Source organism: Apiospora phragmitis (assembly GCF_038363925.1).
Source record: "Apiospora phragmitis strain CBS 135458 chromosome Unknown utg000002l:1.0-5516284.0:1.0-5523493.0, whole genome shotgun sequence".
Lineage (NCBI taxonomy): Eukaryota > Fungi > Ascomycota > Sordariomycetes > Amphisphaeriales > Apiosporaceae > Apiospora > Apiospora phragmitis.
In genome coordinates this window covers 48,960-76,808 of record NW_027117400.1, presented here as the reverse complement: position 1 = coordinate 76,808, position 27,849 = coordinate 48,960, and the positions used below count along the sequence as shown (strand labels likewise).

Sequence of the window (27,849 nt, the reverse complement as noted above, 5' to 3'; positions counted from 1 at the left end):
GGAACCAACCACCCAAAGACCCTGCCCAGAGAGTCGACTCCTATTCTCCTCTCGGTGGCGAGTGCATTTGATGACGTCTAGTCGTCGTATGACCTCCGTGAATTGGTTGGCTTGTGCCTGGGCTCTGTTCCTGAGCAGATCGAGATCGATGATGATGAGGACAGCTCGAGTTCTGATGAGGATGAGAACTAGGATTCTGAGCCCTGAGTGGGTTGGTTTTGTATTGTCGATCGGTTAGGTTTCTTCTAGTTTTCGCTTCTTTTGACCCTTTGAGTGGTCGACACTGGTCCTGTCTGTCTGATTTTCTTTCTGGCGTTTAGGTTAGGATTTTCCTGATGCAGTCAGTCATCTCAGGTGGTGCCCATCTTCAGGGCCGAAAATTCATCATGCAGGTTCCTTCCCGCCTACTTTCCTTAACTCAATGCTCACTTCCCACTCCTTTTCTCCCCTCCGGATTCCCACCCTGGGCGTTTGTCAGTTGTTGAATCGTGGAGGCACCCAAGTTGATGGTGTTATTGCCTTAATGATCACTGGAACCGGATTGGCGTATTCCGGATCTTCGGGGCCTTGGACCTGGACCTGCTTAGCAGGCTTGTTGACCCAAAGGTAGACGGCCGGAGATTGGTCCCATATTTCGACGAGCATCTTCTAGATATCGTATCCGAGGAAAGCGAGGCCTAGGACCAGGGCGGCCCTTCCGGTACTGTGATAATATCCTACAAGCGCAGGAGAAGATGCCATAGCACATCGGCCTGGTATTCAATTGTACGAGATTCTAGTTCCGCAGGTGGTGTGTTGGCAGTGCAAGTCTAATAATCCACACAATTGTCCCAATCCCATTGAAAGAAGTCGCCCCTATGCTGATGGCGCTGGATTAAGTAGCATATGATGCCTGACACCCAGAACTCGACAAGTGTTAGTCCAGTGTCATGCCCAAAGTAGGTCAAGCACTTACTCTACTTATTCCGACAATGACAACTGCCAATCCATGATTATACCAAGATCTCGCCCAGTAGCCGCTGGAATAACCACTGTCCCACAAGGAGGAGAAATTCTTGCTGACGCAATTCCTGCCACACCAACCCAGGTACATCATTGTCCATGACTCCGAAGTCTGCGTGAAATAAGCCCTTCTCTTCTTGCCGCCACCCGTCTTCGCCAGTTCCGCCATTTCCTCTACCTACTTCTCGAGTGACTAGTGAACTTCCACCATCTCACACGGTTGCTTGCTATTGCCGGGCCAATTGTGGTCGAGGCATGCAGACTTCGTTCAACGGGGATGGCTGCCTGCTTCTTTCCTTCCGTTCTTTTCCAGGCACCAGCCTCGTTTCTTTTACGTCATCTCCCTGACCATCTCTACTTTTTGCATCCCGGTCTACGTTCGTCCACAACATACATTCTGCTTCCTCTTTTGACATACTGCTCACCTTAGCTCTCAGCGCTGTAATCACTCCCAGCGTCGGCCGAATGCCTCTTCAGAGAGTCCTCGATGTGTCGGGCTCAGACCGAAAATCCGACCTTACCTTCACTATCGATCGAACGGGACAGGAGCCAATGAGATAGTTGGCCGTCCATCCAGGCACGCCACCCTGAACGTGCCGCATCCACCGGCCTGCGTTGACCCGTACGAGCACCCCTCGTCGATGCCAATGTCACTACACCAGCAGCCGAGGCACAACCCACACCATACACCTCGCACCGCCTTGCTCGACAGTACGCCTTGCGTATACTGGTCCTCCCACGATGTCCCAACCCAACCCTTCCCCGCTGGCCCCGTGGTTCAGTTGCCGGTCAAGCAGCCCTCCCTCGGCCATGGGATGTGATCAACGCCGTCTGCCCCTGCAACACGTACTACCGCTCTTCCAATGGAATGACGCATGCAGCTCGTGCACCACATTTCTTCCTTTCACCATGTATGTGTGGCCTGTATACCCCGCATTGCAGAGGGTGGCTGGTCTCGAGAGGCAAAGAAAGCGCTGCCAGCGCTCATACGGCTGCAAGCATTGCCGCAAGTCCTTCCCTTACTTCCATGTGATCCTCTTCCAGACCAAGGAGCAGAGCACTGGCTGCGTTGTCGCCTTTGGGCTTTGCGCCGGGGACTTGCCCACCCCAGATGTCCTCGAAGACATCTGGAAGTAGCCCATCTCCTCTGGGTAGTCGCCATCATCATCAATGGATTCGAATCTCGTCCCGGGCCCCGTGCCCTTCGAAGAAGTGGCGATTTGGTCCGAGTGGCCATCGCATGGCCCTGGCCCGCCGCCAGAATCACCAGAACTGGAAATGCTGGGCTTCCCAGAGGCAGAAAGTGAGACGAGTAAGCAATGCTGTCCTATACTTGTTCTTCCGCAGGTGATACCGCCATAACTGAACTGATGATTCTTGATTATTCTACTGGGAATGAACTGACTTCTTTGCTAGTTGAAACCCGTTTTTGAGACAATGAAATTCGTTATCTTTAAGTTTTTTTTAAATGGCTCACCGCATAAACCAGCAGCGCCAGCCCGAGATCTCCAGGCTCCAGACCGACCAGGCCGTCGATGCCGAGCTCCACGTGGCCTTGACGACAAGGGTTGCCGCCCTTGAGGGCTCCCGCGTCGACCGGAACGACGTCGTGTCCCGGACCGAGGTCGATGGCATGATAGCAGTCGCCAGAGCCAACGATGCCGCCGCCATTGCCAGCATGGACGCCGGCGAGGCAAGAATGGATGAGCGCGAGGCTAGGCTGGAGGCCCGTGAGGTACACTTGGATGCACGGATCGAAGCCGCCGGTGAGGTTACTTTCGAGCACCGACTCGCTCGGTTTAAGCTGTACCGATCGAACTCCTCCTTCTCGAACCTCTAAGCCCCCTTCATATTGGTTTGGAATACATGGGTTCGAATCCCTAAAAGTACCACCCCCATCCCTTCTCTCACACTGTCTCTCCCTCCCTCTCTCTGTATTGGTTTGGATGCCATGGGTTCGAATCCCTAAAAGTGCCACCTTGCCCCCATGCTTTCGGGCATTCTCGCCACAATGGGCACGCGTTCCTCAGCTCCCACCAATCGTTGGTGTTATTTAGTAGATAGGCATATCACGGTGAAATAGGATGATGGAATCAACTTCTTTGCTGAACCAACTTACTGGCAATGCTTATACCTTCTTTCCTGTACGGTCAATAGCATCCCATAGTATTCCACCAGGGATGCCACTTAAACAATCAAACTGGCCCATACTCACAGCCTCGAAGATTGTTCATGTGTCAACAAACATCGATGTATGAAGATGGCACCTCTATTATTAGTCCAAACCTATGAGCTTCGCTTTGCATCTTCACCAACTCATCGGTACGACATATTTCTTCCAATGCCACCACGTGTCCGCATCCCGCCATTTCTCCATGCCGCCCAGAATCCCATCAGGCCCGACCTTCCAGGCACCGCTCTCGACCAGCTTCACCCAAACCCGGAGCACCTGCACCAAGCGCACCTCATGCGCCGCCACGAATGGCTGGTACCCGAGCTGGAAGAGCGAATGGTGCATGTCCTGTCCCTCGACGTCGGCATGCTTGACTTGCCCGGTGTTCTCGCCAAACTTGGCACCGTCCGCCGTGCGCGCCCAGCCCCGACCCCCGATTCCGAACGGCAGCACGAGCTTGACGCCGTCCTCAAACGCGTGCCCACCCTGGTCCGTCTCGGTGAAGTAGAAGCCGGCCGGGTAGGAACGGATCTGGCTCCAAGGCTTCGTGAAGGGGGCACAGGGTCCACCTCGTAAAAGTTCTCGCTGGGAGGGGCGTCGTAGGTGCGTCCCTCGGACGAGGCGAAGAGCAGGATGGGGAACTGGATCTTCGGGCTGCCCGGGTATTCCGGACGGTTGTGTGGACAGACGAGCGGGACGGAGCGGAAGGGCTGCTGAAAGGCAACGGACTCGGCGTCGCGAATCTGCAGACCCGGAGCGATGTGGTGGAAAGCAGGCCGGCGGGCCTTGGCGAGGAACTCGGGCATGAACCCGGGAAGCACACCTGCCGCCTCCAGGTCGATCTCGTCGTCGTCGAAGAGCGTTCTAGAGTCATTAGATGGAGTATGGTCCGGGATCCGAGCTTCAATGGCATTCAGGAGTTGTTCCCAGACTTCCAAGGTCTCTTCGAGCTGGCGTTCGCTGTATCCCACTAGCGTCCACGGGCCCTGTTTTTCCGATCTACTTCTCACGCCCTCGGCGACGGCCTGCACTTTCCCAACCTCTATCATGTCGAGCCATTGGCTCAGGACGACCTCGAGGGGATACCACTTCTGTCGCCCATTCTGGGTAACAAACCCGTCATGGATGGACATCTGCATAATGGCCAGGGTTTTCTTCTGATCGAATCTGTAACGATGGGTGGTTTTCTATAAGCGCAATGTTCCACGTTCCTATCCATCCCGTTTCTGATGCTTGCAGTAATTGACTTACACTAAACCATCAGGATAAGAGGCGAATTGGTTGGTCGAATATAATGTGACGTAACGGTAGGGATCGGTCAGATCCTCCGCCATGCCTACTTGGTGAGCCCACATAACGTCGGGAGACTCGAGGCCATTGACGTAGTAGAAAAAGGAGTGGCCGTCGCCCATCGCCCCGGCCCGTTCCAAGAAGGCCGTCAGGTTCGGCGAGAGATACGGGCGCACGGCCTCGGCCCGCTTCCCCCAGTGCTGAAACCAGTTCGGGTGCTGGAGCACTGGAGGGCTTTTGATCGAGTGCGGGCTGTCGTTGCGGCCATCACCCAGGGTTAGCTGCTTGCGGATTCCCATATCCAGGATTCTGTTGTGCAACTCGGCGCAGCGAGCGTAGTCCATGGGGACGACCGAGTAGTAAGCAGAGGTCAGAGGAAGTGGGGGGGGGGCAATGGAAGAGGATATATACCTACTTGCGCAGAAAAAGGGTTGGTGGATGCCGCCCCTGTTGTTGCCTAGTCCTGTCCTACTGGCGGCTCAATTGTTGTTCCGCGCTAAACTAGTCGGTCCGGCCATCCCGGGCATCGTCTAAGACGGCACCAGCATTGGTGGACTCGACCTGTACCGCAGTATGTATACTTTCTTTCAAGCGTATTTCTTCGCCAATATAGCGTCTGGGGAGAAACCCCGGATCATCAATGCGCCTGAAGAATGGAGAATCACATTAGCGGCTGGAGAAAGGACCCCATGATCCTGTAGCTCTGAGTAGCATGGCGCTGAGATTTGAGGAGCACAAAGGTCGGTTGAAATCTTGCTCAACGAGGTGACTCAGGACAGAGTCTGGAAGAAAGAATAGAGTTACCACAAACAAGTAGCTTCGCTAGATGGTCCGATGCCTCCTCGCTTTCCCACTTGACAAGCCCCTTGTCTCTACTTCTTCCGCTTGCGAGCTTCAAAGGTCTCCATCACCTCTCGTTATGGCCCCAAGAGAAACCCCAACCTGTTTGGGTGGCTCTTATTAGCGTGGCCCGTCGCGATCGACAGCGCCACCAGCCCGCTTACGAGCGCGCCGTTCGAGTACGTGTACCCGTGCGGCTTCTTGCCGAGCTGGCACGTCTGGACGCTGATACCCGCCGTCACGTAGTGCTCGTCCGAAACGTACATGGGGCTGCGCCGGAACCCATCCCAGGCCCGGACGGCCCAGTTGGCGTAGTGGGCCTTTTTGTCGGCGGGCACCCGGTTCGCGAGCCAGACTGCCACCAGGATGGGCTGTAGCTCTTCCGCAGTCCTGTGTCGTGGTTGTACCATTGCTGCAGTCTGTTCAAGGCAACCTCGGCAAGATCTTGGTAGACACTCGCCTTGGCCTTAATGTCTGGGGTCTGAGTGTGTGCTGCTGCATTACTGCCATATGTTTGTGGGCGAGCAGCGACGCCCTCTAGGCAAAGGCCTGCCAGGAGGAGAAGAGCCGATCGCATGGTATTATTCGTCAGGAGAGTCGAGAGTCCAGGGCCATTAATGAGGCTGATTCGTGTGGACACGTTCACTACCGTTGCCACTGCAGATCAGCGGGAGCATATATATAATTGTGGCAGACCCAAGCGCTAGCATGAGCAGTGTTCGTGCGGCGCTACAGAACGGTAGCCGATGCAGTAAGACTTGCCGGCTCCGGGTGCTACGGGTGCTGCGCAGGGACTCATTGCAGTAGCATAGGTTGTAGTAATCATATTGCTGACAGTTATATCCTTTTAGTAGGAGGATATCGTTACGGGCTGAGGTGCTAGTTACTTATTGGCCTGTAACAGAGGCCAGGCGCTACCCCCTTGTCTAGTCGGATCGGACTAGAGGCAGTGCCCTCCTATATTAGGCACGGGCTCCACTCGGGGATCTCTTCGGGACCGCCCATATGGGGGCAATGATTAGCCTATAATGTTAGCGGCAGGGATTTCCATACAGAGGCTTACTATGACATGCTCTCGGGGTAAGCATATTTTCTCATTAATCAACCCACGCATTAGTATAATAGACTCCCGTTATGAAAGCCATGTAGAAAAGTATTTGCAGTGTATTGAAAAGCCCCGCTAGTCACTCACTATCACTTGCTCTGATCTTCATTGGGTCATGGTTAGATATTGACCGATTGTGACACCAACGCCTGGTTTGATTCAGATCTGGTTCATGAAGAGGATTAAAGCCATATCATATCGAGTGGGATATTCGACTGATGGCTTCCATAAACGTACAAGAGGGTCTGTTGGGATAAGGCAAGGCGGGTGCTGCTACCCTGCCACATGTAACTAAGCAGACAGAGGAGATCACAACAGGACCGTGTGCCAATTTGAATGAGTAAAGCATCACTATCCAGGTATTTGACCATGACCAAGTGCGAAATATCATACAGCACGCGTAATGTCCAAGTATGACCCATAACGAAGTGAGCAAAGTAGTGTCGTAGGTATATGTGAATGCAGTGCTTTGTAGAGTCAACGTGACTACTCCTCCAGCATTTGCCAAAACCCCCACTGCATTCACTGCAGTGGCAATATCTATTTAGTCAGTTGGCAATTACCAACACTCCTACCACTCTTTCCTTTTATTTCCCACACATCCCAACATCTTTTGATCCCTAGCAGCAGTCCTAATTCCTTCAGCCAAGTCCAGCAACCACCAGCCAACATTCCCTCATCACTCTACTTACTCTAAACCACCATGAAGATCTTCGCATACATCCTCGCTCTCATCGTCGGCTTTGCCTTCGCCGATACCCCCCATCGAGGACACGTGCTCGGAATGGGAGCTCTGGAACCCATCGCCCCAGGTCTGGTACCTTCAAGGTCACTGCTTGGATAACGGGGGCAAGAGTGTCTGCAGCCACGCCTCTCTGGATGCGTAAGTTTCCCAACTTCACCCTCACTGGGTATTTCCCGTTGGCCTGGAGCCCACAATGACTGACGAGGATGACAGCTGCTATGGCGTCGACGACAATGGCGCACTGCAGCCCCAGCAGTGGGGCCACGGCCTCGTCAAGTGCCAGAACTGCAGCACCGACCAGCTTCGCTTGACTTGCGACTGCAAGGACAAGAATGGCAACTACGTGGAGACTGAGCGCGGCCTGGGTAAGCTGCTCTTTGCTGTTGTTACCAGCCAAACATTGCTTGCTTGGGCTAACAAAACCTTCTACCTACAGACGAGGCCATGACGAGCCACAACGGCTACTTGAGCTGCTTCGGTCTGGACGGCGTCAAGTGCCCTGACTCGAAGTGAGAGAGAGAGAGAGCCGACGATCCCTGCTGGCGATAGGCTCAGCCTCATCCAAGAAAAGGTGCGAATCGATGTTACAGAGCGGCCTCTTCACGTGTTTTGGCAAGAGGGTCTGGCACATTCCAGTATAGAAAGATATCGATTCAAGGCTTGGTAATAGAAGACGGCAGAATGTAACGCATGTGCATATCTCTCGCGAAGTCAATCTATGTTCCTCCATGATACCCCTTGATCACCGATGAGCCCCGTGTCTAATTTCACTTTCTGGTATCTTTTCTTCATACGTTACTCGCAATCATGTAGAGAACACAAAACATTAAAGACATACTGCAACGCCAGGCCGAATCCTCATCCCAATTACAATCTGGTATCCTCTACCCTCTATTTGAAACCGTTATTCGCGATCAAGTTAGAAGTACCCTGGGTATTCTGCTTGACTTCAGCCCCCATATCAGAAGCAAGTTCGCGAATCCTAAGACGCAATGTCATCGGGATCCTTTAAGCCTTCGGAGCTCATTAGCAGAGCAGCGATTCCAGCAACGTGAGGTGCCGCTTTGGGTTTAGAAGCACCACTGTCAGTTTCATCTCGTTCGTATCTATATCATGTTGGCTTGAGAAAGTTGACTCACCTTGACTGGTTCCGCTGTAGGTACTCGTGCCTCCATTGTGCGAAAGACTGATGACCTTGACGCCTGGCGCGAAGATGTCGACATCGGCGCCGTAGTCGGAGAAGTCGGCCTTGCTGTCGTCGTGGGCGTTGATGGCGCCGACCGTGATGGCGGATTTTGCCGATGCGGGCGAGACGGATGATGCGTCTTTCTGCATTTGCCCAAGCGTTTGTCCCAAGTCAGCCCAGTGATTTTATATATCATCATTTCCAGGGTACGGAGAAGAGAGAAACAGAAGCAGCAGTCCACTCACGTTGTAGTTGCCGGCGCAGACGACGACGGGGATGCCGGCGTCGTGGATGGCGTCGAGCATCTCGTTCATGGCGTCGACGCGGTCGCTCTGGATGGACATGTTGATGACGGCGCGCCCGACGTTGCGGCGCCGGTACTTGGCGTCGTCGGCCGCCCACTGCATGCCGTCGATGATGCCCGACCAGGTGCCCCAGCTCTGCGAGTCGAGCACTTTGACCGCCACCAGCTCCGCCTTCTTGGCCACGCCGTACGTCTCGCTGGCCACGATGCCCGCCACGTTGGTTCCGTGGCCGTTGTCGTCATGAGAGTTGGTCTGGAAGAAAGGGGGAGTATAGTTGTTAGCTTCTTCTCTCTTATTTATTTCCATTCTTCTTCCAATATATCAAGGAAACCCGAACGTGGATGGAAAGTCAACAACAAAGGCTTGAAGAAGTGTGGCTTATACTCACGTTCCTATCGATAGCGTTGTACCCGTGGTACGCGCGCCCGCCAAAGTCCGGGTGGTCGATGTAGATGCCCGAGTCGATGACGTAGACGGTGATCCCTTCGCCGGCCGAGCTGTCGTACAAGTAGTCGCCGTCCGAGTACTCGAGCGGCTGGGACTGCGAGATGCGGGCGAGGCTGGCCACGGCGTCGGGCTGGCGGACGGGGTTGCCGGCGTGGGTGACGTAGGTGTCGTAGAGGACGTACTCGACGGCCGGGTCCTGGGCGATGCGCCGCACCGTCGGGTGGTCGGCCTGGACGTGGAGGCCGTAGAAGCTGCTGCTGACGTTGAAGAAGTTGAGCAGGAACGGGGAGGCATCCGGCTCCTCGGAAGAAGATAAGGGGAGAGGAGAGGGGCGGCGGCGTCGACCACCCCGCGGCGGCTCTTTCGCTTCATCAGGTCCGCGGCCGTCTTCTGGCTCTGTATGAGGACGTCATGGCCGATGCCCTTCTTGTACTTGATGATGTAGCTGCCGGGTACGATCCTGGTGGCGTCCGGGTTGGCAACCTTGAGTCCGGGTGTGGGCGAGGCCTGGACACCCAGGGGCAACAGGAGCAGCAGCAGTGCTGCCGAGAGGGTGGACCGGAAGATGGAAGCCATGATATTACTATTACTATTATGGTGGTAGTTTCAGGTAAGCAGGAGCCGAGACCTCACACGCTGGCACGGGAAGATGAGCCAAGGCAGTTAGTTATATCTCAAGGCCTGTCTTTTAGGTTCCAGTTTGTGGGAAAAGGTCCCCATGCTCCTGGGCCACGGATGCCGAAGTCTGATGGGCTGACGGAGGCCGGTTACGGGTTAGCAACGTCGCGTCCCCCCCCTCACGGTGTCGATATGTGCTCACATTTTGCTTCCAGCAAATACCGACTAAGTCCCGTGCGGCGATCCTCAGGTGAAGGTTCCGGGGTAAGCGCTGTCGTTTACCAGGATATTGACTTAGATGCTTGGATGCTCGAGGAGGAGTGGGCCAAGAAATGAGGATGGCCAGACTTGGACGGCTATATGGCATTCCCTGTGCACATCACTGATCAGGGTATAGCCTGATGTAAGTCCATTACTGCTTGTAAAAGCTCAGTGCTGAGCTTATCGATTCACCCCTACGAAGTGCATTCAGTCCAGTGCAATGCCAGTCTCTCTAGCATAGGAGTGCATGGGCAAAACGTAATGCTATGTATCCGGCCTGGAGTATTTCCCGTAGTACAGCCAATCTTGCTGTGAGACCAGAAAAGAGCCTTCTTGTCCTGTTTGTTTGATGCTGGCGAAGAAGACACAAGACAACGACAGCCGGTGGAATCCCCCACCTTCGCAGCACCCCTGGCCCCTGACCCCTTGACCCCTGACAGTTTAGTGGGAGCCAATCTGCCAATCTGGCAATCGTCGCTCACTAACTGGACCCTGTCCACCCAAGTGTTTGGTACAGGCAACGTCACTTGGAAAGACCCACGTGCGTTTGACTGATTCAGGGAGGTCATTATCCAGATGGGAAAGTATGTACTCGACCTCCCAATCCGGGTCAGGTCGAGGGTAGATCCTGGCTGGATATCAGGTTTGCCCACTTGTCTATTTGCTCAATACTTAAGCTTCCCGGGGGCCTCGCTGTCCGATCGCACGAATGTGTGTTTCCTGATTGCTTCTCTTAGCGTGAGTGCATAATTTGATGAATGCCCCCGGCACAATGCCAAGTCGAGCAATCCGCCGTGTTAAAACATCTCGAGCAGCCAGACAACAGGCGGCGGAAGTGCTGGATGACAAGAGACGTGGTGTAGCAGCAACATTCCGAACCAAGAACAGAAGAGACAACACCCAGGCAGCACGGGGGTGCAGACGGGGTGTGGGCTTATGCTACCAGAAGTCAGTGCGGTTAATAAGGATTGGCGATTCTACCCACTTCGATGCACAATCCCGGGTTTACCGTCGGCGGCAGTCGTTCACTCTTTAGGGGAGGGAGACAGGCAGACAGGGAGATGAGAGCTTGAGAGACAGAGGGAGAGAGAGAGAGATGACCCCGGCTCATGGGCCCCTAGAATTTGAAGACCACTTATTACCAGAATTCTTAATCAGATGCAGAGGGGAAAACAAGGTGGCGATTCATGTTGAAGTTCAACGACACCATGTGCAGAACTGGACTGTGTTTTTTTTTTTTTTTTTTTTGTTTTTTTGCGAAATTTGGGCTTGGTATTGACTGAAGAAGTTTAGCAATCTCGGTCTACTCGATGACCGACAACTTGCAGACTGGCCTGGACTGTTTACTGCTTTGCAGATGGAACAAGTCTAGGATTCGAGCCAGATTGACAATGATGATGAGCATGAGCAGCAGGTCCGTCCTTGTCGATTGCGCTGGCGGTGAAATAGAAGCATGCATTATTGGCAAAGCTAGGCCTCTAAAAGCCTAGTCTACAGCCGCTATCAGGGGGGTTGGGGGTGTTCCTGCAGGGGATTTTGGGCTTGGGGGCTTTGGCAGGTCTTGGCATTACCGCATTCTGCAGCAGTGGCTGGGTTCGGTGGCTCACCAGCAACTTAGCAGGCTGGCCGTCTGCAGTAGCGCGTTTATTGCATGTCGCATCCAAACCTGAATCTTGCGCAAGACTGCCTTGATTTTGGGCGCCAGCAGCAATGGCCCCGGCCATTGCCAACCTTTGGCGCACTTTCTGTGTAACTGCCATGGGAATCGCTACGAGGCCATCATCACTTCCATTTCCTCTCTTCATCAGCAGACGCCAACCGACGGCGAATCTCCAATTGCGAAATCAGTCGATACGAGAAGCGAAGCAACATCATGACCGAACCCCAACCGCCGCAGCCTGTCTACCAAACCCCCGACTGGGAGACACCATCGCATCCGCCTCGAGCCTCCCTTCTGGACCGAATCAAAGAATGGCCGCTTCGAAAGAACGCACCTCTGTTTGTTCGCACACCCAGTGATGGGACCCAACATGCGCCCGCCAAAGAAGTAGCTGCGGGACGAGCACCACCAGCACAATCGCCGCCGACAAGGTCCCCGCTGCAGAGGCGCCTCGACGCCATCCTGCCCCCGCACCGCACGTACCTAGGCGGCCGATCGCGCCGATTCCTCTTGCTCTCCGTTGCCGCCCTCGTGCTCGTGCTTGTGCTCGCCCTTGCCATCGGCCTCGGCGTCGGGCTGTCGCACAACAAGAAGAACTCGACCAAGAACCTGCCGCTGCCCTCCAACCACGGCGTCTTCACCGGCGACCTGACCTACTACGGCCCGGGCCTGGGCGCGTGCGGCGTCACGTCGAGCGGCCAGGACTCGATCGTCTCCGTCAGCCACATCACCTTCGACGCCGCGGGCGCGAACCGCGGGAGCGGCGGCAACCCGAACGCGAACCCGCTCTGCGGCAGGAAGATCCGCATCCAGCGGGACTACAAGGAGGATGGGGGTGCAGGCAATCGGTCTGTCGACGTCACGGTGGTGGATCGCTGCACGGGCTGCCAGCCGGCGGACCTGGACGTGAGCATCAGCGTGTTCACGCAGTTGGCGCCCGAGGACCGCGGGCGGGTCTTGGTGAGCTGGGCTTGGCTGGAGTGATGACGTTCTTGATGCGATGATGTTTGCTGATGCCCAATGCGATGATTTCCTTTTCTGGCTGGTCAGCAGAAGTGGCGGCGGGCTGGCATACTGTTTGTTGGCTGTCGGAGATGATGCTAACGTTTTGGTTAATGTTTGATGATACCCATAGTGTACGAGGCCTCAGTCTAATGATAGATACCATTGATCCTTGAACGTCCCTCGGAAAGGGTCTCTACTGCCCAAGGTGGAAACGCGGGTCACAGTACTCGAGATGGTTTGGGGTCCAATCCCATTGAGATGGGAGGTGCGAGAGTCTATCTCTACTAGATGTGTGTAATCCTCCTCTGCCACAGGATGCCACTCCCAGGCATAGCTTTATGTTCTCTCCGCCTTCTTGTTCTCATGCCATTCTTCTTCCGGTAGCTTCTCTGCTACTTGCCCTACATCAAGGCCACAGCGTCGGGACGTAGGCGGCCTGGCCTGGGACGGCCGGCTTGTCTGGCTGGCCGCGGAAGCCGCAGTAGGGACCACCCCACCACTCGCCGCAGCAGATGCGATCATGGGCGACATCGACGTAGAGATCGTCGTCTGTGTTTTTCGCATAGGCTCGTCAGCAAGGGTGCAACAGATACGAACTACATGTTGCTGCCGCCACGGACGGTTGCCATGTTAACATACCAAGATCCTTGACGGACCAGACTCTGCTGCCGTCCGACCTGGAACAGAGGCACTTCATACAGACGTCCTTGTCAAGGTCGGTGCAGCGGCTGCAGCGGTCGCATCGTTTGTCCATGCCGCCACTGCGCAAAACGCAAACCGTATCAGTAGCAGTAGGAAGGAAACGTGGTGGGCAAAAGTTCGGCGAAGTAGTAGAATACTTACACGCGCTTGTTGTCGACCGCCAGCATTCCGTCGTCGGTGACGGTGTAGCAGCCGGTCAGGTCGATGCTGAGCCAGGCGCGGGCGTCCGGGGGATGGGTGACGTCGCACTTGCCCACGAAGTAGTAGGGCGGCATGATGGACCAGTCGTCGTCGCAGTAGTCGTACAGCCAGCCGATGCCTCGCTTGTCGGGGGCCTTGTCGGGGACCTGGGCGGCGGCAAGTGGCATGGCGGTGAGGGCCAGCATCGCCATCGTGGCCATCATGACCGTGATGACGGCGGTGAATATGGATCCTGAAGGAGTCATGACGAGACGGCGGGCCAGGATCTTGTTTGGAAACGTCGGATTGGAGGGTTTGCAAGTTGTGGGAAGATGGATGTCTCGTTCCGCCCAAATGGTGCCGCCTCGTTGGATAGTTCGAGGTATGGAAACTGTAGGTCGGGGTGTATTGGAAAGGAAAGCAAGCACGCATGTTTATTCCAACTGCGTGATCTTGACACGTCGGGCCAGGTCATATTATTTCACACGAAAGGCCAGTTTATTCCACATGTAAGTGCACGGGATGGTTCATACTGACACACCAAAGCCACTAGAATCATCAGTCGAGGGGTCATCATCAATCTCCCTGAGGCAGCAACTAAGTAGAACATCATCGTCCTCACAACCACACAAGACATGGCCAGTACATCAGCGTTATTCCAGCTGTCAAGTCACTCCCAATGGACTCTTCTGGATAAAGTGCAATCTGTCAGGTTCCAGTATGCCTGGCGTAAAACGGCTCGAGTCCGCCACAAAAGCTATCATAAGGATGTTGTGATGCTCAGACACTTGAGAGCATAGCTGGTGTTGAGCCAGATTGACTGAACCTAAGGAGAAGACTAATGCCAGTATTTTGGGGGACTGAGACCAAGCCGGACTGGGTGATCCTTTCAGCGGCCATCAAGTCCTATCAGGTTCTATTAGAATCAAAGAGCTCGTCTACGTTTCGATTGGAAATTATCTCATGCAGGACACCAGACAAAGAACCAGAAATATTAACGGTTCTCGGGCGGGTGAGGCTAAGACCGTGGGAGCAGCAGACAACCCAGGAGTTGATGAGTGATCGTGTAGGCTGGTGTAATCCCGCAGGCGTGGCCGATCATTGGTATTCAAGTAAGGTACAATTCTGGGGTAGGTAGCATCAACAACATTATCGCCTTGAGGTGTAGAGGCCCTGAGTGCCAGTGTGCTTTCTATTATCAGAATTAGCTACGATCTCACGGGCTTGCCGCTCCTGATCACCCAGTTCTGTGACGTAGACACTAGCCCTAAATACACAACAATATCGATCATACCGCGCTGGCGGACAAAGCACATGGTTCAATATCCTAGCTGGCGAAGCTGTGTGACTTTATCCTACTCCGAAGCCACCCATCATATCATCCCTTCACATACATGCTCAGCACCCTTTTGCTTCCTCCGAATCGTTGCCACCAACTGCATCTAGGTCCCTTTGGAACTACAATGAACTGGCCTAGCCTCTCTGTCATCTCCAACACTGTGGCCACTGCTGACAGGCCAGTACCTGAAAAGAACCCTAACGTCTTATTCAAATCAAACAGCTCCATGGAGGACCTCGTAATGAACTCACAAGATGGGTCTAATTAGGTACACCAATGAACCGCAACATACTAGAATTTATTATGATGTACTCCGTTTCGAAATTTCAACTACTAGTCTAGACCGTATCGGTGGCACCGGACCTCCCATGCTTCCGAACCATCACGCCTGAGCACCTAGCTTAGCAGCCGGGAGAAGATGTCAAGAAATACCTGATGTGGCCCGATGACGCTATACACCAGAGTCTCCGAGATCAAGGGGGTATGAAGAAGCTGGGTATCAAACTGGTCGGCACTTGTTAAAAACGGCGAGGGTAGTCTTGAGTACTGATATCTGCCTATGGTCAAGGAGCAGCGGGACAATATTAAGAAGTGATGATTATAGGATAAGAACCTCATTATGAACATGCCGGTTGGAGAGTCTATGATTCTCAGCGACATCCACCTGTAGGGCAACCGACAGGAAGTGGAAAGTGATCCTAATTGAAAAAAAGAATCGACGAAAAATCTGGGATCGCCCCTTCAGGGAATCGAACCGTACGAAAACCCCCGCTTGAATACTTCAAGCCAACCTCCAACCGGGGATTTTATCTAGCCTCTTTTAGGCAGGAGTTTGCATCTGCAACCGCTCGGCCAACTGGGACAGGGGCCCTACTGTGCGAGTTGGCTGTCTTTGCGTCTTGGCTGCTGAAATCGTCATTTATTAGGAATTACATACCCTCTGCTGCATGCCTTATCTTTCCTCTGGCAATGATCGGCTGCTCCCCCTCAGCTGCCCGCCTCCCCCCTACTTGTCCAGCGGTGAAATGCTGCTGCCAGCAAGCACTGGACGGAAGGATGCACCTATTGTATTAGCTGTAGATAGCCGCGTCCTGTCTCAGGAGAGCTGCCGCGTGAGCAGAATGAACTGGGCAGGTTAATCATTGTATTAGTCGGCTAGAGCCAATATATATGCCACCACAACTCAGACATCAGGCCATGCCCAACACGCCCAACGTGATCGCACCATGCCGTGGTAGCCCCTGGCGATATCTGAATACTGCAGACATCTGGGGCCTGGCTGGAGCCCCTGCATGAGCACTTTTCGGTTTGTCCCGAGGGCCCGACAAGCGAAGCTGGCGTGGCCCCAATGGTTATACTCTTATATGCTTATTACTCTCATTCGGGGTCCTCTGTGTGTTTGAAACGCCTGGAGATATCCATATAGCTTCTTCGTCTTCCCCATCCCCGTTTCCACTGCCGAGGAAGCATGGGCGACCTATGCCGATGATTGGAAGAGCGCGCCGTACGGCGATGCAAGTGACTGGTCGTTGGGCAGGCCGGAGTCGCAACCTGCGGCCCCGTGTGTAACAGTCGCAACGGTAGTGGCGCTAGGCCAGAGAAGCTAACCTCAAGTCGATCGATATCGACGAACATATACATAAGATGCATATTGGAGGCGGCAGCACTTGCCAGCAGCAGCAAGATGCAAGATCACTAGAAAAGAACCTGGAAGCAAATCAGACGCCTCACCAGTGATGCGACCCGTCCACGACTCCAGAGCCCTGGTCGGTGATTCGCCCGGATCTGGGTCTTGGCCAATGGGAGATTCGCACCGATCCTCGAGTCTGGGCAGCATCGTGTGAGCAGCCCATGTCGCGATCATGCGCTGCCGGTACTCGCTTCCAGTTGCGCATTGGCGAGTTGGCAGGCAAGCATGTCCCGACTTTGGCTTTGGCTAAGGGTCGGTGCTGAGGTGTTTCAGCGCGAAACAAGGCCACTTCCAGGCCCGGCATGACCCCCTGATTGGCCCGTTTCTGTCAGTCTGTCGTCCTTTCGTCGCATCGTGTCAAGAGAAGAAAGAAAAGAACGAAAGATGCAGTCGCGTTCGCTTTCCCCCAATGTTTCGGTAGCTGTGCCAAGACGGCAGGGATGGCCCTGGCCGCGTGGCCTTGGCGCAGCTATTTTGGCCGATGGGGGGGATCCTCTTGGTTGGACCGAAGCATCGGGGCGGGCGCGCCAAGACGAAACACCGACGACTCTCTGAAACCTATCAACCCCCCCCCCCCGAAGCTGTCGACGACTGAGGGAAACGCTAGCTAGGTGAGCAAGAAAATGAGGTGAGCCTCAGCCGATGTCGCCATGCATATAAGACGACTTCGTCCGTCCCCGTCTCTTGGCTTGTCCTCTTCCCAATAGTTCATCGGCTAGCCCAGGATACTATCGACCACTCTTACATTCTTCACACCTTTTTATTTTTATCTTCTCTTCTTCGTCGCCGGTCCGACTCACTTTATTGTCTACATATAAAACCGTTTTTGTTATTTTGTTCTATTGCCACTTTTCACCAGTCAAAATGCAGTTGTCCAACATCTTCGTCTCGGCCCTTCTGGCCATGGCCGTTTCCGCCGAGGGCGGCGACAACAAGGGCGGCAAGGACAGCCTTGGCAAGCAGTGTTTCCAGATGGCCAAGCTGGAGATGATCACGCAGCTGGGCGCCAACGACACCGCGCTCGCCGCCAAGTTTAACAACAACCAGACCCAGATCGACGCCTTCAAGAAGAAGGTCGCCGACGCCGACACCAAGCTCAAGGCCATGACCGCCAACGCCACGCTGGTCGGCGAGTGTGCCCCTATCAATGCCGTCGCCCGCGAGAAGGGCCAGTGCGGCCATATGAAGTTCGCCGAGAAGATGATCGCCATGGCCGGCAACGACACCGCACTGCAGGCCAAGTTCAAGGTATGATGCACTCTCACTCTCTTCCGCGAACCCACAAGACTAACGCCGTGAAACCAGAACAACCAAACCAAGATTGACGCCTTCAAGTCCAAGGCCACCGCCGCCCAGGCCGACCTCAGCGCCATGCAGAGCAACGCGACCCTGACCAGCTTCTGCTCCGTCGAGAACACCAAGCAGGAGTGCCGCAAGATGAACATGCTGCAGAAGACGACCGAGTTGGCCAAGAACCAGACCGCGCTCGACGCCAAGTTCAATGGCGACGAGACCAAGGTCAAGGCCTTCCAGGACAAGGCCGCCAAGTGGCAGACCCAGCTCGACGCCATGATGGCCAACTCGACCCTCATGGACACCTGCAAGACCCTGAACCAGGCCCAGGCCCAGAACACCAACAACGCCGCCAAGGACGGCAAGAAGTCGGCTGCCGCGACCCTCGACGCCTTCAGCGGCTTCATCACCGCCGCTTTCGCCGTTGCCGTTGCCGGAGCCCTGATGCTCTAGAGTGTGGAAAGGGAGTTTGGTAGACCAGATCTTGAGCCACGCCCACTCAAGTAGAAACAAACAGACATAAAACAGCATCCTTCTTTTACCGCGTCCGATACCCCTGAAAGGCAAGCAAGCCTTATGATGACTGTCCTTTCTCTCAGTTTAGCGATGCTTAGCCAAGTAGAACGAAAATGTCAGATAATACACAATAATGGAACAACGCTGTCAGAAGTTAGAACCCCCCATTGCACTATGAAAGTCCTCAGATTCCGCAGGTTTCGTCATTGTCGTATACCATTGACCCATTCAGCTCGACTGGAGTTAAAGTAGCTCCTTTTGATGAGTATCTCTTTTCTCCTAGGCTGACCTGGCACCGATGTAACATTGCCTCGAGTGGTAACAACGCTCACGTCGATCGCAAGCAAGGAAATAGCTCTGTTTTGCATACTTGGCGAATAGACACGCAAAGACCATCATGCGAACGGGAAACGTCAAGATATATTATTCGTCAAATAGTTTTTGGAAGATGAGTAAAACGCCCACGCTATGCTGAATGACCCGTTGAACCATCCAGTCCAGCCTGACTAAGGTATCTCTCGCGAAAGGAAAACTAAAAACAGCAAGCAGGAAAACGCTGATGATGGGAGGAGTGTGATGAGAGAGAACAACATAGCAGAACCATGATATCGTGATCGACCTCTCTCATCTGCTCCAACCCCCCTGTTCTCGTCCGCAGTAGATGATGCCTACCTCTAAATCAGTACAGCATCTCCAACCAATAAATCGCCTGTTTTCATGTGACGTCGTATATATATATATATACACCCTCTCTCACTCCCTTTCTTCCCCTACCAGAATGGCGTCGGAAAGTCGTTCAAACAGCCTTGGCAGTCTCGACAGCCGGCATATCGTCCACCTTGGCAGGCCCCTCCTCATTGCTGCTGGGCTCTCGAACTTCTTCATGAGCCTTCTCGGCCGCCGTATGTACCGCCGCCGACGGGGGCGGTTTCGCGTCGACGATCCCGTTGCTGCTGCCATTGACGGCACCGGCCGGGTGGTTGTTCTCCTTGTCACCGTCCACACTGTTGTTGACGATCTTCGCAGTCGTCGGGGCCACCACAGGCGTCAACCCCGGCAGCCTCTTTTGCTTCTTGGCATCTCCGCCAATGTCGAGCACGTGGGCGCGCTGGACCTCGCTCATGGCCTTGCGGATGCGCTCGCGCCGGGCCTTGCCCCTAAGCCGGCTCTGCGGCGCCGCGCCGTCGACCCAGCGGATGGCTGTGACCATGAAACTGATGCCGTCGTGGCTGCTCTTGCGCCCGTTGTACGTGCCCCCGAACTCGCGGCTCTGGATCCCGAACCGCGTTGTGCTCGTGTACTTCTCGAGCGCCGGCAGAATGAGAAGCGTCACGTGCAGGTCGCGGTGATGAGGTACCTGCACTGGTCCGGTCGCCGGCGGGGATGTGAGAACCTCTTGGGGGCCCTGGTCAGCAGCAGGCGACGCCGCCGCTGCGTTGCGGCCTTTGGATTTGGGCGGCTGCACCCGCAGGTCCAGCAGGTCCGTGTCGATGTCGTTGGGCCACTCGCCGCGGATCCAGCCGGCATGGATGCACGCGGCCACCACGTCGCTGTCGTCCGAGTAGACGTCCGTGCCCCAGATGGCCCGGCGCGTCGTGATCTCCTCGCGCGCCACCGTCGTCAGGTGCGCCCGCGGGATCTTCACCGTCAGCGTCGAGTTCTCGTTGCCCCGGATCATGGCCAAGGGGAGCGGGCGCGGCGTCGAGGAGAAACCGAAGCGCGAGGGCGACATGAGCTTGGCGGGCGTGAGGCTGGAGTCGTAGACGACGTCCCCCCAGGTGCTTGCGCGGCTTGTGGGAGACGCTGTCAAGAACCGCTTGGGAATTCACGCTTCTTTTTGTTTTGGGGATCACGACAGGCGTCGTCGTATTGGACTGCTTCGGAGCTGAAGTGGGGTGGTTCCCATTGGAGCGTGGAATCTGGTGGTTGTTGGTGAGGCCAAAGTCCTTGGGCAGACCGGTCGGCGACGGAATGGGCGTGGTGGACTTCATGTTCTTGAGTGGAGCGCTGCCGGCATGGAGTGGAGAGGTGGTCCCCCTCTCCGCCCCATGGTGGTGATGGTGATGATGGCTAGTTCAACAAGAAGTGTTAGCAGGGAGTGAGCGAATGGGGGCAGATGCGACAATGATACGTACTGGTGATGGTGATGATGCGCATGGGTCTTGGGCCGCTTGGCCCGACCGACCGGCGTGTTCCGGCCGGTGCTGTCATCATCATCAGCACCCTTGCCGCCGTCGACGTCCTTGGCTTTCCGATTGCGCTTCCGCACGGCCTTGACCGGGGGCTCCGGCGGCCCTTCGTGAGGGGGCTCGACATCGTCCCGACGCGCCAGCCCGGAGTTGGTGAAGGGCATGGTGGCGCCCGAGAGTACCGGGCTGGAGAAACCCAAACCGCTAGCACCGCTTCCTATGCCAGAAAACATGCGGCCGAATTCGCTCTTGATGCCGGGCTCCCCCGCGGGCCCTTGATATTGGGGCTGGGCGCCCTGCACTGCCTGTGGCAGGGGCGAAATACGCCCCTTGCGGTTGATCTCGCCGATGCCCAGGAGCCCGTTGCTAGACTGCTGGCGCATCAACGGGGGTGCCGGGCCGTCGTCCATGGGGCGGGGCTGCTGTCGCGTCGGCTCATAGAGGAGGGTGCCCGGGCCGCCATTGTATGCTATCGAGGGCGGAGGGGGCCCTTCTTCGTTCGGTCGAGGTCGATGCTGGTGGGGCGGGGGTTGTTGCTGCTGTTGCTGCTGTGGATGGGGCGGCATCTGCGCAAACCGGTGTCGCTCGGGAGAATCGTACGGCTGAGGGGGTGGCGGCCCTGCCTGGCCCTGCTGAGGCATCGGCATCCCCTGCGGTGGGGGCCCGCCCGGCGGATATCGCTCCATGGGGGGTTGCGCAGGGGCTGGGTAGCGGTCATAGACAGGGCCGTTCGTGACGGGGTAGTCATTTGGTCGCTGGCCGGGGAATTGCTGATCGTAATGACCCCGTGGTGGTTGGTCAAAACCAGCACGCTGTTGCTGCTGCTGCTGTTGTTGCCAAGCGGCTGCTTCTCGCGGGTCCATCCTGCCGTAGGGAGGTGGCCCCTGAGGAGGTCCGTGTCCGTTGGGGCCTGGAGGGCCGTAATCGACAGGTCGCTGCCCATGTGGATGGTTCGGGTCGGAAGAAGTCCTTTCCCTCATGCCGTGCTCCCGCATCATCTCTAGCTCGCGCTCTCTTTCCATCCTGTCTCGTTCCATGCGTTCGCGCTCCATTCTTTCCCGCTCGGCCATGAACGGTCGCTGTTGTTCTTCAAACCGGGCCCGCTCCATGCGCTCCCTCTCGCGGTACTCGGCCTCCCTGTCCATCTGTTCCCGGATTTCGCGGTCGCGGTCCATCAGCCTCCTCTGCTCTTCAAACGACATGGGTCGCGGGACTCGCTCGGGGTTGTATTCTTGCTGCCCTGGTCGCATCTCCTCGCGACGTCCGAACATCGGTTCGCCAGGTTGCGGCTGTGGCTGCGGCGGTGGTGGTCCACGTCCCATTTCCGCAGGGCGCCCAGGCATGCCGGCGTAGGCCCTCGGCTGACTACTCGGCCTCGGGGGGACACTGGCCGCGGCCATCCTTCCGCTCGGGTCTCTCCTGTCGTCGCCGGGGCCCATGGGTGGTCCGCGCTGAGGATACGCCTGCGGCGTGCCAAAGCGCGCCACTTCAGGCGTCCCGTACATGGCCTGAGGAGGCGAGCCGGCCACGCTACCTCTTTGATCCCTCGCGTCGTACGGGCGGATGTGTTCAGGCGGCGTTTGTGGCCCGCGGGCATAGCCGTTGTTGTATTCGGTCGCATTCTGCATCCTGGGCGAGGCGTGCACCGAGTTCGCATAGGCAGGGCCGGCCCGGCGCCGCAGCACTCGTGGTCGGCGGTGGAGGGAACGCCGTATGATTGGAGGGGTGGCCGGGTGTCGGTTCGCGATGAGCAGGGCCGCCGCCTCCGCCCAGCATCGCCGAGATGGACATGCTTCCACCCGCGTTTCCTGTCCTGGGAATTGAGTTCAGCGCGGGAAGTTCACGGCCCGCGGGGAAGGTGCTCGGCGGTCCCAGATTGACGGGAGGTCCTCTCGAGGCGGATGGATGTCCATAGTGATTCATGGGGTGCCCTGCCGGCGCCTGGGATTGTTGCGGGTGTTGTTGCGAAGTCGGAGGCGGCGAAGGAGGCGCCATATTGCGATGGATAGGGGCGCCTATGGAGGAGGAGCTCGGGTGTCGCGAGTGCGTGTGGACCGAATGCGAGGTGGCCTCAGGGGCATATGTCGGTCGTGCGGTGGCTTGATGCGCGAAGAAGGCGGGGTCGGACGGGTGTCGCTGATGCTGGTGCTCATATGCACCGGCCACGGAACCTGCAGGACTCGTCGGGGGCGGATGCGATTGCGGATGCGATGCAGACGGATAGGGTGAGGGAGTCGTCGCCGGATTTGGTGCGTGCGGGAATGGCGAGCGGCCGTAGGGCGGTGAGGCGCCGGCGTTGCGAGCAAAAGGCACACCGATGGGTTGCTGTTGTTTTTGCTGCTGTTGTTGCAAATGTGGTGGTGGTGGTTGCTGTTGATGATGAAGTTGCTGCTGCTGTCGTGAATCCATGGCGCCGGGAAAAAACAAACAAGAATTGACGCTGTGGATATTCCCAGTCCTTTCCCACCCCCAGGCCCGGTTTCTGGAACCCGACTATGGTTTTTTGGTAGGGTACCTCTTCCCTCCCTACGTTTTTGGCAGCTAAGCTCTTTTTCTCCCCCGTGATTGGGAAACTTGGGGGAACCCAAAACCCGACAAGCTCCAGTGCGTTCTTCTTTCGTCGTCGCCGTCGGGTTCAAGTCTCGTAGAGTCGGAAAGGCGTAGCGGTGGTTTGGTCTTATGGACGAGCCCAGCGTCACCAGGCGGCATAAACACAGCGAAGACGTGCAGCAGCAGGCAGGCTAGAATTACTTGATCGGCCAAGGCTAGGAAGGCAAGAAGACGGAGATGCAACAGACAACACGCGACGACCTCGAAGCTGCGGGTGATACGGAAACGTAGTAGTGATAGTAGTAGTCGTAGTAGTCGGTATGTGAAATGGGCGAGCATGTGTCAGAAGTGCCGTGCCAGTTGCAATGTGCGGTATGGGAAAAATCAATAGGTTACAGTAGTTGGACTTGGCTGGGAAAAGATGGGGATTGGGGACCAAGCGCGGGACCTTTCAGTTAGTCTGTCCTGCAAAAGACGATTCGATGGGCTGCGGGCCCGGCCAAGCACAAGCAAAGCAAGGTCGCCTGCAACTGCAAAGGCAAGGTAGCCTACATCCATGCAGCAGCAGCAGCAGCGATTGCGCAGCTTTTTTTCTTTCTTTTTTTTGGCGCTGTTTGGCTGTCCCCCAAGTCACTAACTAAGGTGCCCCCCTCGCTCCCCTTCCCTGAAAAGGGTTGAGACGGGTAGTTCGGCGGCCTGCAGATTAGCTGCAGGCGTGCAGGCCCTTCCTGGGATGCAAGCCTCGGGATGTACCTCTGATGAGCAGCCATACCCAATCTTGGAGGATTCTAGCACTCGAGGTACCTATTTCTACGAAGGGACAAATGACAAAAAAGGAGGGAATGCTGGATTGTGTGGGTGTGGGTGCAGGTGGGATGGACCCGGTAGCGCGTTAATACAGAGAGCCTGTACATACTGCCCTCGACCGAATTGATCGTCCCTTTTAGCGGGAAAACTGCCCAACGGCGCCAACTCAGACGACACTGACGATGCGGCAGCTTTCTTTCAAACGTTCTGCACCTTAAAACACTCCTGGCGGCAATGGATAAATCAATCGAATCGGACTGCAGCCTCACAACTGATGTACATACGTATTTGTACCTAATATAGTAGTAGATCCAGGATTACCAATACCGCCAGGAATGTAAGCCGGCGTGGGAGTTCTTAAGTCAGACTGACGGTGGCGCTTTCAATCCCATCAGTCAGTCAAGTCAAGCAGGCACACACTGACAATAATAGGCTCGAGTACAACTTTACAAGTGCAGGCCAGGAATGTGTGCTATGTATGGGACGTGACGATGTGTGTCTGTGGCAGAAGGAGATCGCTACTTGGTCTGTCCTTGTTTAGGCGGTTGGTGGAACTCTGTCAGGCCTGCATGCTGTGTGTTGTACCTACATCGATGCCATGCGATGAGAGTATTTGACTATGGAATCGGTTGAGGCGTTAGATACCTAAGTTAAGAGTCCTGACATCGTGATAAGTAGCAGCTCGAGTCGTTGCGCCTCTGTCCAGGACAGATCTCCGTGGTAGCTGTCGGTCTCATGTAGTCTCTCCCAGATTCCGTGATGGTGACAGCGAAGGGGGGGGGGATACCGATGCAAGCGTGACCAGAACACAGCAGCACCCGGCTTGGACAGGGATGACCCCAAATTCCGGCTGCAGGTCTTGAACAACAATCGGGGATGTTTACATGCTAATCAGCGACCGACGTGGGCCGCCGTGCTGGAGGGTGGGCCAGTTGAGACAGGGGTTCCAGAGCTCCCCCTTGCCCCCCCTGTAAGCCCCAACCCAAGCAAGCCAAGAAGCGGAGCACCATGTCAGAAAGTAAAAGTGTCCTGGCAGAAATGACGAATGGAATTCCTTGTTTGCCTAGGGTACCGGGGTAAAAAATAAAAATAAACGAATGAAACCCTGCTTGCTCTTCCGTCGTCGCCATCATCAATCAGCATAAATCTGCTAATCTAGGGCGGCCGCTATATTGTACTTCCCTAGACCCGTCGACAATCCCTTTGGCCTGGACAGAGAAGAGAGGCTGAGAGGCAGCGAAAGACAAGTTGAATCGGGAAACACGTCGTCTGTGCTCCCCGCTACATGTACAGAACGAGTCAAGCATTTCCAGGCACGGACGGCTTGACAAGAAGCCAAATGCTAAAACAAGACAAGACGATGTTGCGATGAAACGGACAGAGACAAGATAATCTCGCAGCAGGGAACGAGGGCGACACGAACATAGCCATTGGTGGTGTGGTGGTGTTGGGCGCAATGCAGGGCCATGATAGGTTTGCCTGCAGCTGGGGATGATGGATGATACAGCCATCACGGCACCGTTGGCTGTGGTGCATCAGCAATAGGGATTGTTTCCCTCGGTGGGCGCTTGAGCAGGTAAGTGCCTAATACTTAACCCAAGATACCATGCATGGCCATCGCTGCACGGCTGCAGCGCATGTGTGAGTAGGTAGGTATGTAGATGTCTTAATAAGCTATGATGCCCTCTCTCCATCTCTCCATGTTGGGTTGGGACGATACTGGAAGATGGTATGACCAGCCAATCTGGAATATGTCTTCCGCCTTCCGTCTTCCGCGCCTGACGCTTACATAGGAGTCTGACCCAGGCCTGCCAGGGGCCCCCATTCCCGAACGCCACTGTTTTTCTTTCCTTCGAGGGACTGGCCACCCCCACTTGGCTTGGTCCCTGGACAGCTAGCAAGCAGCTGGATTCAATTCTGTGACCCGTCTATTCTCGCGTCATCTACATTGATTTATTTACCGAATTCACCTCCCTGATCCTGATCGCCATGTCGGCATATATACACCTTCGCGCGCTTGACATGCCTAGTACTAAGTTACGTAGCGAACAGACTCGGCAGAGACAGACTGTTGTACCGATCATGGACTACCACCATGCGCAACGCTGGTGTCTGGTCAGTGGTCATGATGTCTTCGCGTCTTTCTCGAGACATTCCCACTCCACATTTCAATCTATCACAAGCGGATCCTGGACAGGGGTTGACTGGGAGGTTGCCAACGCGGCAACCAGGGACCCAAACTTTTAGCGAAATGCAGAGGCTCCCAGGGCTGAAAAAAAGCCAGTGAATTCCTGCCGCCCTCTTCACCGCAAATTCACACTCCCACATGCGTTCCATCGTTGGACACCGCGAGCGAGAAAAATCGCCTCCAGGCATGTGAGCTTAGGCTACTATCGAGAGAGGGCAATACAATGCGCCTCCTCCTCCTTCTCCTCCTTTACTGCTGACCGCCACGAACTTATCCACCTGCCATCCCTCTCGCTCCCCCTCTGCGCCCGCAGCCAATCAGGCAATGTCACGATGACTTGCATGAACCAAACCTGTTATCTCTCCACTGAGCAACGGTGTCTTGAACAACACCTCGAGTCTCGGTTGCGTCACGCTAGAATTGATGCGCACCTCGTTATGTCATGTGCGTATGTAGGTAGATTAACTACTTGATAACACTACCGACAAGCAGCCCGGGATGCGCTCCGGTTCGCTTCGGTGCCTAGAAAGCTGGTGTACCGCCGGCTCGGATTTGGTCAATCCAAAACCCCACCATCCATTTGTGCAAACAACCTATCAGCCCCTGTGGTAGGCGTCTACGGCCTCCTCAAAGTATTGCGACATCTCGATGCCCGAATTGTGGTAGCCACACTTGACGTAGAACTGCTCCGTACGCTCCCCGCAGTTCAGGATGGTCTTGTAGCACCCGACCGCCGCCGCCAGCGCGTTCAGGGCCTGCACCATCTTGAGCCCGAGACCCTTGCCCTGGTGCTCCTTGGCTATCGACATCTCCTCGATGTGGCCGCACTTTCCGCGGTTGTGAATGCTACATGTAACGTTGGTCAGTAGAGGTGTACTCGTGTGAGAAGGGGAAAGCAAGTCAACAGATAGATCAGTAGAACCGGGTAAAGGCACAGAAGAAAACAACTTTCTTGAAGCGAGCAATGAAAAAAGAGAACGCACAACTTCTTCTCGGCGACCAGCGCCCCCGTCCCCACGGCGCGCCCCTGGTGCTCAACCACGAGGTAAAAGTACGTGCCGTTGGACCGAGCCATGTCGTCGTAGCGCTCCTGAAACTCGGCCTCGGTCATGTCGCCCACCCACGTCAGCGCGCGCAGGCAGTCGACGAAGCCGGCGCCGTGGTCGTCCCGCCGCAGTGGCCGCAGCCGGTAGCCCTCGGGGAACGCATTCGCGGCGTCCGCGGGGATGGTGGAAGCGGGGAAGAGCTCCTCTGGAGGGGCGGTAGATGCGGACATGTTGAGGATGAATAACTTAATTCGTGGCCGATGTTTGGCGACAAGTTCAGTCGTTCGAGTTTTCAGTTCGCAATCAAATGCACCGGCTGCGTATGTCCGGGTGGTGAGTCTGTGGCTGGAGATGTGCAGTTGAGGTTGCCGATTGCAGAAGAAGGTTCCGGGCCGGTTTGTGTGGAGGTGGGCAACACCAATTCGGTTGGCCTTGCCGACGCGCTACGGCATCTCCACTTGTAGCGCTCAAGAGCATTGGGGGAAAGACCATCCATTCGAGATGTTGAAAGTAATCTGGAGGCTTTGGATGCATTATTCCCGATGCGCATGGATTGACTCGTCTTGGCTAATTATGTTTCTTTTAAGCCTGATGTTCCGCTATCTACCTAGCAGCGAAGCCGCCTCATCCCCGTTGAGCCTTTCCCGTAAGGCACCAGAAGAATCATGTTGAAAACCCGTAAGCAGCAACTCCCATTTCCGTATCAGTCATT

At 55.6% G+C, this 27,849-nt stretch overlaps 11 protein-coding genes across 11 annotated transcripts; 5 read left to right on the top strand and 6 right to left on the bottom strand.

The window, feature by feature from the left end:
- Nucleotides 1-1,743: 1,743 nt before the first annotated feature.
- PG994_000906 (uncharacterized protein) lies at nt 1,744-2,139 on the top strand (the record flags this gene model as incomplete). The annotated part of the gene is made up of 1 exon (XM_066852315.1): nt 1,744-2,139. The coding sequence occupies one exon, from the start codon at nt 1,744-1,746 to the stop codon at nt 2,137-2,139; it is 396 nt and encodes a 131-aa protein (XP_066720456.1).
- Nucleotides 2,140-2,242: 103 nt separating this feature from the next.
- PG994_000905 (uncharacterized protein) lies at nt 2,243-2,842 on the top strand (the record flags this gene model as incomplete). The annotated part of the gene is made up of 2 exons (XM_066852314.1): nt 2,243-2,305; nt 2,495-2,842. 2 exons carry the CDS (start codon nt 2,243-2,245, stop codon nt 2,840-2,842), a joined length of 411 nt encoding a protein of 136 aa, XP_066720455.1.
- Nucleotides 2,843-3,310: 468 nt separating this feature from the next.
- PG994_000904 (uncharacterized protein) lies at nt 3,311-4,809 on the bottom strand (the record flags this gene model as incomplete). The annotated part of the gene is made up of 3 exons (XM_066852313.1): nt 3,311-3,643; nt 3,745-4,342; nt 4,427-4,809. The coding sequence occupies 3 exons, from the start codon at nt 4,807-4,809 to the stop codon at nt 3,311-3,313; spliced, it is 1,314 nt and encodes a 437-aa protein (XP_066720454.1).
- Nucleotides 4,810-5,382: 573 nt separating this feature from the next.
- On the bottom strand, nt 5,383-5,715 carry PG994_000903 (glycosyl hydrolase; the record flags this gene model as incomplete). The annotated part of the gene is made up of 1 exon (XM_066852312.1): nt 5,383-5,715. The coding sequence occupies one exon, from the start codon at nt 5,713-5,715 to the stop codon at nt 5,383-5,385; it is 333 nt and encodes a 110-aa protein (XP_066720453.1).
- Nucleotides 5,716-7,348: 1,633 nt separating this feature from the next.
- On the top strand, nt 7,349-7,668 carry PG994_000902 (uncharacterized protein; the record flags this gene model as incomplete). Its single annotated transcript, XM_066852311.1, has 2 exons — nt 7,349-7,520; nt 7,592-7,668. 2 exons carry the CDS (start codon nt 7,349-7,351, stop codon nt 7,666-7,668), a joined length of 249 nt encoding a protein of 82 aa, XP_066720452.1.
- Nucleotides 7,669-8,181: 513 nt separating this feature from the next.
- Nucleotides 8,182-9,669, bottom strand: PG994_000901 (alkaline protease (oryzin); the record flags this gene model as incomplete). The annotated part of the gene is made up of 4 exons (XM_066852310.1): nt 8,182-8,484; nt 8,587-8,898; nt 9,035-9,391; nt 9,442-9,669. The coding sequence occupies 4 exons, from the start codon at nt 9,667-9,669 to the stop codon at nt 8,182-8,184; spliced, it is 1,200 nt and encodes a 399-aa protein (XP_066720451.1).
- A 2,176-nt stretch (nt 9,670-11,845) lies between these two features.
- PG994_000900 (uncharacterized protein) lies at nt 11,846-12,616 on the top strand (the record flags this gene model as incomplete). The annotated part of the gene is made up of 1 exon (XM_066852309.1): nt 11,846-12,616. One exon carries the CDS (start codon nt 11,846-11,848, stop codon nt 12,614-12,616), a length of 771 nt encoding a protein of 256 aa, XP_066720450.1.
- A 427-nt stretch (nt 12,617-13,043) lies between these two features.
- PG994_000899 (uncharacterized protein) lies at nt 13,044-13,785 on the bottom strand (the record flags this gene model as incomplete). The annotated part of the gene is made up of 3 exons (XM_066852308.1): nt 13,044-13,186; nt 13,277-13,365; nt 13,481-13,785. The coding sequence occupies 3 exons, from the start codon at nt 13,783-13,785 to the stop codon at nt 13,044-13,046; spliced, it is 537 nt and encodes a 178-aa protein (XP_066720449.1).
- Nucleotides 13,786-17,412: 3,627 nt separating this feature from the next.
- Nucleotides 17,413-18,294, top strand: PG994_000898 (uncharacterized protein; the record flags this gene model as incomplete). The annotated part of the gene is made up of 2 exons (XM_066852307.1): nt 17,413-17,796; nt 17,854-18,294. The coding sequence occupies 2 exons, from the start codon at nt 17,413-17,415 to the stop codon at nt 18,292-18,294; spliced, it is 825 nt and encodes a 274-aa protein (XP_066720448.1).
- An 859-nt stretch (nt 18,295-19,153) lies between these two features.
- On the bottom strand, nt 19,154-22,955 carry PG994_000897 (uncharacterized protein; the record flags this gene model as incomplete). Its single annotated transcript, XM_066852306.1, has 4 exons — nt 19,154-20,173; nt 20,211-20,427; nt 20,493-22,175; nt 22,255-22,955. The coding sequence occupies 4 exons, from the start codon at nt 22,953-22,955 to the stop codon at nt 19,154-19,156; spliced, it is 3,621 nt and encodes a 1,206-aa protein (XP_066720447.1).
- A 3,732-nt stretch (nt 22,956-26,687) lies between these two features.
- Nucleotides 26,688-27,367, bottom strand: PG994_000896 (acetyltransferase; the record flags this gene model as incomplete). Its single annotated transcript, XM_066852305.1, has 2 exons — nt 26,688-26,937; nt 27,075-27,367. The coding sequence occupies 2 exons, from the start codon at nt 27,365-27,367 to the stop codon at nt 26,688-26,690; spliced, it is 543 nt and encodes a 180-aa protein (XP_066720446.1).
- Between the last annotated feature and the right edge of the window lie 482 nt (nt 27,368-27,849).